The 10,000-nt window shown below is 51.8% G+C and overlaps 1 protein-coding gene across 1 annotated transcript in view; it reads right to left on the reverse strand.

The window, feature by feature from the left end:
* Positions 1–10,000, reverse strand: part of LOC142475652 (disintegrin and metalloproteinase domain-containing protein 11-like) — a gene marked incomplete at its 3' end in the record, with an annotated part of 51,427 nt that overhangs the window by 37,595 nt on the left and 3,832 nt on the right. The window contains exons 3-4 of the mRNA XM_075581423.1: positions 5,834–5,910; positions 3,723–3,786 (exon numbers count right to left, since the gene is read on the reverse strand). Of these exons, the coding sequence (XP_075437538.1) occupies positions 3,723–3,786; positions 5,834–5,910 (141 nt within the window). The remainder of the gene's footprint in view (positions 1–3,722; positions 3,787–5,833; positions 5,911–10,000) is intronic.

Consider the following 10,000-nt stretch of genomic DNA (forward strand, 5'->3'; position numbering starts at 1 on the left):
ACCCCATATACCCCCTCCCTATTACCCCATATACCCCCTCCCTATTACCCCATATACCCCCTCCCTATTACCCCATATACCCCGCTCCCTATTACCCCATATACCCCGCTCCCTATTACCCCATATACCCCGCTCCCTATTACCCCATATACCCCGCTCCCTATTACCCCATATACCCCGCTCCCTATTACCCCATATACCCCGCTCCCTATTACCCCATATACCCCGCTCCCTATTACCCCATATACCCCGCTCCCTATTACCCCATATACCCCGCTCCCTATTACCCCATATACCCGCCCCTATTACCCCATATACCCCCTCCCTATTACCATATATACCCCGCTCCCTATTACCCCATATACCCCGCTCCCTATTACCCCATATACCCCGCTCCCTATTACCCCATATACCCCGCTCCCTATTACCCCATATACCCGCTCCCTATTACCCCATATACCCCGCTCCCTATTACCCCATATACCCCGCTCCCTATTACCCCATATACCCGCCCCCTATTACCCCATAAACCCCGCTCCCTATTACCCCATATACCCCGCTCCCTATTACCCCATATACCCCGCTCCCTATTACCCCATATACCCGCCCCCTATTACCCCATAAACCCCGCTCCCTATTACCCCATATACCCCGCTCCCTATTACCCCATATACCCGCCCCCTATTACCCCATAAACCCCGCTCCCTATTACCCCATATACCCCGCTCCCTATTACCCCATATACCCGCTCCCTATTACCCCATATACCCCGCTCCCTATTACCCCATATACCCGCCCCCTATAACTCCCCGTATTACCCCATATACTCACCCCTTATAACTCCTCCTATTACCCCATATAACCCCTCCCTATATCTCCTCCTATTACCCCATATAACCGCCTCCTATAACTCCTCCTATTACTCCATATAACCGCTCCCTATAACTCCTCCTAGTACCCCATATACCCCCTCCCTATAACTCCTCCTATTACCCCATATACCCCCTCCCTATATCTCCTCCTATTACCCCATATAACCGCCTCCTATAACTCCTCCTATTACTCCATATAACCGCTCCCTATAACTCCTCCTATTACCCCATATAACCCCTCCCTATAACTCCTCCTATTACCCCATATAACCCCTCCCTATAACTCCTCCTATTACCCCATATAACCTCTCCCTATAACTCCTCCTATTACCCCATATAACCCCTCCCTATAACTCCTCCTATTACCCCATATACCCCCTCCCTATAACTCCTCCTATTACCCCATATAACCTCTCCCTATAACTCCTCCTATTACCCCATATACCCCCTCCCTATAACTCCTCCTATTACCCCATATAACCGTTCCCCATAACTCCTCCTATTACCCCATATAACTTCTCCCTATAACTCCTCCTATTACCCCATATAACCGCTCCATATAACTCCCCCTATTACCCCATATAACCGCTCCCTATAACCCCTCCTATTACCCCATATACCCCCTCCCTGTAACTCCTCCTATTACCCCATATAACCCCTCCCTATAACTCCTCCTATTACCCCATATAACCGCTCCCTATAACTCCTCCTATTACCGCATATACCCCTCCCTATAACTCCTCCTATTACCCCATATAACCTCTCCCTATAACTCCTCCTATTACCCCATATACCCTCTCCCTATAACTCCTCCTATTATCCCATACAACCCCTCCCTATAACTCCTCCTATTACCCCATATAACCTCTCCCTATTACTCCTCCTATTACCCCATATACTCCCTCCCTATAACTCCTCCTATCACCCCATATAACCTCTCCCTATAACTCCTCCTATTACCCCATATAGCCCCTCCCTATAACTCCTCCTATTACCCCATATAACCCCTCCCTATAACTCCTCCTATTATCCCATACAACCCCTCCCTATAACTCCTCCTATTACCCCATATAACCTCTCCCTATTACTCCTCCTATTACCCCATATACCCCCTCCCTATAACTCCTCCTATTACCCCATATAACCTCTCCCTATAACTCCTCCTATTACCCCATATAACCCCTCCCTATAACTCCTCCTATTACCCCATATAACCCTATAAACCAGAAGAATTGCCCTCACTCAGGAGACATAGGGTAATGGATGAATTCTCACAGCACTTCAGGCCACTTTCTATCTCAGAGGAGAAATTGCATTTTTTAATTGTTCTAACATTATTTCTGCTCTATTTAAAAAAAATGGCTGCATCATATACACAAACAAGGAATAAGGGACAGTGTGTGTGTGTGTGTGTGTGTGTGTGTGTGTGTGTGTGTGTGTGTGTGTGTGTGTGTGTGTGTGTGTGTGTGTGTGTGTGTGACACGAACAAGGAATAAGGGGCAGTGTGTGTGTGTGTGTGTGACACGAACAAGGAATAAGGGGCAGTGTGTGTGTGTGTGTGTGTGTGTGTGTGTGTGTGACACGAACAAGGAATAAGGGGCAGTGTGTGTGTGTGTGTGTGTGTGTGTGTGTGTGTGTGTGTGTGTGTGTGTGTGTGTGACACGAACAAGGAATAAGGGGCAGTGTGTGTGTGTGTGTGTGACACGAACAAGGAATAAGGGGCAGTGTGTGTGTGTGACACGAACAAGGAATAAGGGGCAGTGTGTGTGTGTGTGTGTGACACGAACAAGGAATAAGGGGCAGTGTGTGTGTGACACGAACAAGGAATAAGGGTCAGTGTGTGTGTGTGACACGAACAAGGAATAAGGGGCAGTGTGTGTGTGTGTGTGTGTGTGTGTGACACGAACAATGAATAAGGGGCAGTGTGTGTGTGACACAAACAAGGAATAAGGGGCAGTGTGTGTGTGTGTGTGTGTGTGTGTGTGTGTGTGTGTGTGTGTGTGTGTGTGTGTGTGTGTGTGTGTGTGTGACACGAACAAGGAATAAGGGGCAGTGTGTGTGTGTGTGTGTGTGTGTGTGTGTGTATGTGTGTGTGTGTGTGTGACACGAACAAGGAATAAGGGACAGTGTGTGTGTGTGTGTGTGTGTGTGTGTATGTGTGTGTGTGTGTGACACGAACAAGGAATAAGGGGCAGTGTGTGTGTGTGTGTGACACGGACAGCCTTAGCGACACTGTGTGAGAGACACGGACAGTCTGAAGGATACTGTGTGTGTGACACTGACAGCCTGAAGGATACTGTGTGTGTGTGTGACACTGACAGCCTGAGGGACACTGTGTGTGTGACACTGACAGTCTGAAGGATACTGTGTGTGTGACACTGACAGCCTGAGGGACACTGAGTGTAACACTGACAGACTGAGGAGCCCTTCTCCTGTGTGTGCTTGTGTGTGTGTTTGTGTGTGGCACTGAGAGACTGAGGGAGCCCCTCTCCTGTGTGTGTGTGTGTGTGTGTGTGTGTGTGTGTGTGTGTGTGTGTGTGTGTGTGTGTGTGTGTGTGTATGTGTATGTGACACTGGCAGACTGAGGGAGCCCCTCTCGTGTGTGTGTGTGTGTGTGTGTGTGTGTGACACTGGCAGACTGAGGGAGCCCCTCTCCTGTGTGTGGGTGTGTGGGTGTGACACTGGCAGACTGAGGGAGCCCCCCTCTCGTGTGTGTGTGTGTGTGTGTGTGTGTGTGTGTGACACTGGCAGACTGAGGGAGCCCGTCTCCTGTGTGTGGGTGTGTGTGTGTGTGTTTGACACTGACAGACAGAGAGCCCCCCTCTCCTGCATACAGGGCCCCCCTCTTACCGTCACACCAGTCTTGTTCCTGTCCCTGAAGTGTCTCTCCACGTAACCCGATGACAGAAGGTAACTGTAGAAATATCACAAACACCATTTTGCTCCCGAATTTAACTGGGGCTGCAAACCCCCCACCCCGCTCCCAGACAAATTACCATATCTCTATGACATCATATGTGTGAGATGTAAACTGTGATGTCATACTTGCCGAGATAGATGACGTAATTATGTTTAAAATCATGCTACACCCTAAAGTTAGTATAGCCTTATTGTAGAACAGGAAGTCACGGTGTTGTCACGTTGATGATGTCGCTTATGGTATAGGAAGTCACGGTGTTGTCACGTTGATGATGTCACTTATGGTACAGGAAGTTACTGTGTTGTCACGTTGATGATGTCACTTATGGTACAGGAAGTCACGGTGTTGTCACGTTGATGATGTCGCTTATGGTACAGGAAGTCACGGTGTTGTCACGTTGATGATGTCACTTATGGTACAGGAAGTTACTGTGTTGTCACGTTGATGATGTCACTTATGGTACAGGAAGTCACGGTGTTGTCACGTTGATGATGTCACTTATGGTACAGGAAGTCACGGTGTTGTCACGTTGATGATGTCACTTATGGTACAGGAAGTCACGGTGTTGTCACGTTGATGTCGAGTATGGTACAGGAAGTTACTGTGTTGTCACGTTGATGATGTCACTTATGTTACAGGAAGTTACTGTGTTGTCACGTTGATGATGTCACTTATGGTACAGGAAGTTGCTATGTTGTCATGGTGATGAGGTCACGTATGGTACAGGAAGTTCCAGGTCATGTCACAGAGGGTCCGTCCAGCTCTCCCCCGGTGACAGGAAGGTACGATGTCAGTAAGTGACCCAGCAGCAGAGATACGGCTAACTCTAGGGACCCGTCGCTGCCAAAGAAACCCCCTCTGATATGGGAACTTCCTATTAAAACCCCGCTCTTTCCATACCCCCTCCCCCTCCTGCTGTCACCAAACGGTCCCCGTCACCGGCAGAGACAGAAGTGACAGGAGGTGACAGCCGGACGGCAGAGACGCAGGACACTGAACATGGCGGCACACAGAGGGGACAGTGACGTCTGTCACTTTGGTGGTTTAGTGGGATTACAGGAGGATTATTACAGGGGGATATAGTGGGGTTATTACACGGGGATATAGTGGGGTTATTACAGGGGGATATAGTGGGGTTATTACAGGGGGATATAGTGGGGATATTACAGGGGGATATAGTGGGGTTATTACAGGGGGATATAGTGGGGTTATTACAGGGGGATATAGTGGGGTTATTACAGGGGGATAAAGTGGGGATATTACATGGGGATATAGTGGGGATATTACAGGGGGATATAGTGGGGTTATTACAGGGGGATATAGTGGGGATATTACAGGGGGATATAGTGGGGTTATTACAGGGGGATATAGTGGGGTTATTACAGGGGGATTTAGGACTTGCCTGATATATTAATCACACAGTTATTAGCGGACGTGAGAACCCCCACATTACAGAGTGTATTATTGGGGTGCCGCCTGACGTTTAGGTTATAATATGCATCCACAATGAATAATCTCGTTGACTTCAGTCTAATTAATACAACATGGCTAATTAACTTAGTGAGTGAAAAGCTGAACCTCCCCCTCCCCAAATCCTCCCCCCTCCCCCAACACACCTCCCGCCCCAACACTCCTCCACCCCTCCCCCAACACACCTCCCGCCCCAACACTCCTCCACCCCTCCCCCACACCCCTCCACCCTCCCCCAACACACCTCCCCCCTCCCCAACTCCTCCACCCTCCCCCAACACACCTCCCGCCCCAACACTCCTCCACCCCTCCCCCAACACACCTCCCGCCCCAACACTCCTCCACCCCTCCCCCACACCCTTCCACAACACTCCTCCACCCCACCCCTCCACCCCTCCCCAACACTCCTCCACCCCCTCCCCAACACTCCTCCACCCCCTCCCCAACACTCCTCCACCCCCTCCCCAACACTCCTCCACCCCCTCCCCAACACTCCTCCACCCCCTCCCCAACACTCCTCCACCCCCTCCCCAACACACCTCTCCCCCCCCCCCCCTTTCCCATCACTCACTGGTTCAGTTCCAGATCCAGAATGAAGTTATGCCCAAACGCTGGCACCAGGAACGTGGCACGTGACAGGTAGGCGGCCTGGAAGAGAATGGCACAGGGACGGGTGGGTAGGGAGGAGAGAGAAGGGGGGTAGCATCGACCTACACCGGGGGGGGGGGGGGGGAGCAGGGTGGCTCGTATCTCCCTATATACAACGGGGCAGCGGCAGTGCCAGCCTCCCCCTGTCGGGCTGGCACTACCAAGTGGAAACAGGCACTGGCAGCAGAGGGCGAGATGTCATCCTGGCGTGAGGGGACACAGCAAGGTATGTCACTAAGAGGTGTACAGGCACACAAGTCATTTAAGTATACACACACACACAGAGGCACAGTTAATCACGTAGGCACACACATATATATATATATATATATATATATATATATATACACATGAAAACAGGACTGGTCAACTCCAGCCATCCAGGCCCTCCAACAGGTCAGGTTTTTAAGGATATCCCTGCTTCAGCACAGGTGGCTCCATCAGTGGCTCTGTCAGGACCTGTGCTGAAGCAGGGATATCCTGAAAACTAGACCTGTTGGTGGGCCTGGGCAGGAGTTGGCTCACCCCTGCATTAAAAACCATACACCCGTCTCTTCTCCCGGGAGGCGGGCCCTACATAAAGATGGCGGCTCTGTGCCTGGCGTTTCCTATTAAATGAGCTATCCATTAAAACCTGTGCTGTTATAAACAGGTCTCCCCCCCCCTGGACGCCCACTAACCCACGTATAACCACCACGGTGCCTCATTTATTTTTTTTACAGAGCCGGGCTCGTGGCGTTTTATACAGACAGACCCACCCGGGTGTATCGGAGGACGGTCCAGTCTGCCGACGAGAGAACGGTTCCCGGTACCGGCCTCTACCAGATTGCGCCCCCTCCCGCGTCCGACAACCGCGCTGCTAATATTTTCGGTTTATACGACGTCTTACGAGACACTGAAGAAGTTTCGGACCCGTCCGTCGTCCAGCGCCATGAACATGGATGCCGGGGCAAACATGGATGCCGGGGCAAACCGGCAAAGAGGCGTCGGAGAAGATGACACCCTCATGTTGCACAACATTTCACTCTCGTTAGCCCACACGTGGCACTTACAGATCACAACCGATTGAACGTGTTGTTGAAGGCAGTACCACCGTGGCGTCAATGGAAGTTGTTCTGGGCAGGTCCACCGGTGGCATCAATGGAAGTTGTTCCGGACAGGTTAACCGTGGCATCAGTGGAAGTTGTTCTAGGTAGGCCAACCATGGAATCAATGGAAGTTGTTGTAGGCAGGCCACCGTGGAATCAATGGAAGTTGTTGTAGGCAGGCCAACCATGGCATCAATGGAAGTTGTTGTAGACAGGCCACCGTGGAATCAATGGAAGTTGTTGTAGGCAGGCCAACCATGGCATCAATGGAAGTTGTTGTAGACAGGCCACCGTGGAAGCAATGGAAGTTGTTGTAGACAGGCCACCGTGGAATCAATGGAAGTTGTTCTGGGCAGGCCACCGTGGAATCAATGGAAGTTGTTCTGGGCAGGCCAACCATGGCATCAATGGAAGTTGTTGTAGGCAGGCCACCGTGGAATCAATGGAAGTTGTTCTGGGCAGGCCAACCGTGGAATCAATGGAAGTTGTTCTGGGCAGGCCACCGTGGAATCAATGGAAGTTGTTGTAGGCAGGCCAACCATGGCATCAATGGAAGTTGTTGTAGGCAGGCCAACCGTGGAAGCAATGGAAGTTGTTGTAGGCAGGCCAACCATGGCATCAATGGAAGTTGTTCTGGGCAGGCCACCGTGGAATCAATGGAAGTTGTTGTAGGCAGGCCAACCGTGGAATCAATGGAAGTTGTTGTGGGCAGGCCAACCATGGTATCAATGGAAGTTGTTCTAGGCAGGCCAACCGTGGCGTTAATGGAAGTTGTTGTAGGCAGGCCAACCGTGGCGTCAATGGAAGTTGTTCTGGGCAGGCCACCGTGGAATCAATGGAAGTTGTTGTAGGCAGGCCAACCATGGCATCAATGGAAGTTGTTCTGGGCAGGCCAACCATGGTATCAATGGAAGTTGTTGTAGGCAGGCCAACCGTGGAATCAATGGAAGTTGTTGTGGGCAGGCCAACCATGGTATCAATGGAAGTTGTTCTGGGCAGGCCACCGTGGAATCAATGGAAGTTGTTGTGGGCAGGCCAACCGTGGAATCAATGGAAGTTGTTCTGGGCAGGCCAACCGTGGCGTCAATGGAAGTTGTTGTGGGCAGGCCAACCATGGTATCAATGGAAGTTGTTGTGGGCAGGCCAACCATGGTATCAATGGAAGTTGTTGTGGGCAGGCCAACCATGGTATCAATGGAAGTTGTTCTAGGCAGGCCAACCGTGGCGTCAATGGAAGTTGTTGTAGGCAGGCCAACCGTGGCGTCAATGGAAGTTATTGTGGGCAAGTCAACCATGTCGTCAATGGAAGTTGTTCTGGGCAGGCCAAACGTGTCGTCAATGGAAGTTGTTCTGGGCAAGTCAACCATGTCGTCAATGGAAGTTGTTCTGGGCAGGCCAAACGTGTCGTCAATGGAAGTCGTTCTGGGCAGGTCAACCGTGGCGTCAATGGAAGTTGTTCCAGGCAGGCCAACCGTGGCGTCAATGGAAGCTGTTCCGGGCAGGCCAACCGTGGCATCAATGGAAGTTGTTGTAGGCAGGCCACCATGGCATCAATGGAAGCTGTTCCGGGCAGGCCAACCGTGACATCAATGGAAGTGAAGAGGGCTCCACTTCCGTTCCTATCGCGTTCAACGCTGCAGAACGCGATCTTCCCCGAGAAAGAGAGCATCTCTAGCATAACGTACTTCCTATGTCATTGGAGGGACGGGCCCTGATGGTGGTTCAGGGTTCAGGCTTTCTTCTTGGGGAACTTAAAATATTAAGGCCGACCTTGATGTACCTAAGAAGCAGTTGGACCGAGACAAATCTGAAAATCCGTGACCCTATACTGAACTAGGTTGGCCATTTCTCGAGTCCAGGCACGACATAAATCCTCCCTGTCTTTCTGGGCAAGTGACCCAATTATCTCCCCCCCACCCCACTCAGTGTACCCAGCACTTCTCTCCTTATATCCACCTCCAGAGACCTCCTTATAGCGCCACGGTTCATGTTCGGATCCACTCGCTCTTCCCGTCCCGATTACCGCCGCTAATGGATCAATTTACCCAGAGTCCCTCAAATCCGCTTCCTGTCCCAGTTCCCTCAGGGCCGCGGCAGCAGTCTACTTTAAACCGGTTAGTAACGGGAACTTGTGACGTTGTCAACTTTATTGTGTGTCCAGGAACATACGTGGAACCGTTACCGACTCTCAATATATATATAGATTTTTTTTTTCCCGGTCAAATATTTGATAAATAAATTAAATACAGCTGCCATGGGACATTGTGCTTAATACAACATCTACTCTACCACTGAGAGCAAAGTCCAACTGGAGCTCTGAAGAAGCCAGGCTGAAGATCCCAGGAGAATCGGAGATCTTCCAATGTGTCGGAGCCAGCTCTTCAGTCCTGTGTTTGGAAAGCATGGGGATGTCCATGGCAGGAGACGGCAGGCACAAGACAGGCTCAGAACGGACCGGCCCTTCAAGCAATGACGTTTCCCACGAGATGTTGGAAGATATCGTTGTCGCGTCAAGTGTGGCTCAGGAGCTCGGGCCATGAACTGCTCTTGGGGGGGGCCCGGGTTGGGGAGTGCAGTTTGAGGGGCTTGGGTTAGTGGCTAGGGTTGCCGGGAGCGGGCTTGGGGGGGGGGAGGGTATGGGGAAAAGGTTAGGGGGACGCGGGTTGGGATGGGTGGGTTGGGGGGCGCGGGCGTTGGGGGGCGCGGGTGTTGGGGAAAAGGATAGGGGGACGCGGGTTGGGAAGGGTGGGTTGGGGAGGCGTGGGCGTTGGGGGGCGCGGGTTGGGAAGGGTGGGTTGGGGGGCGCGGGCATTGGGGGGAGGGTTTGGGGATAAGGTTAGGGGGACGCGGGTTGGGAAGGGTGGGTTGGGGGGGCGCGGGTGTTGGGGGGCGCGGGCGTTGAGGAAAAGGTTAGCGGGACGCGGGTTGGGAAGGGTGGGTTGGGGGGGCGCGGGCATTGGGGGAGAGGGTTTGGGGAAAAGGTTAGGGGCACGCGGGTTGGG

This window comes from Ascaphus truei, unplaced genomic scaffold (assembly GCF_040206685.1).
Source record: "Ascaphus truei isolate aAscTru1 unplaced genomic scaffold, aAscTru1.hap1 HAP1_SCAFFOLD_1305, whole genome shotgun sequence".
NCBI lineage: Eukaryota > Metazoa > Chordata > Amphibia > Anura > Ascaphidae > Ascaphus > Ascaphus truei.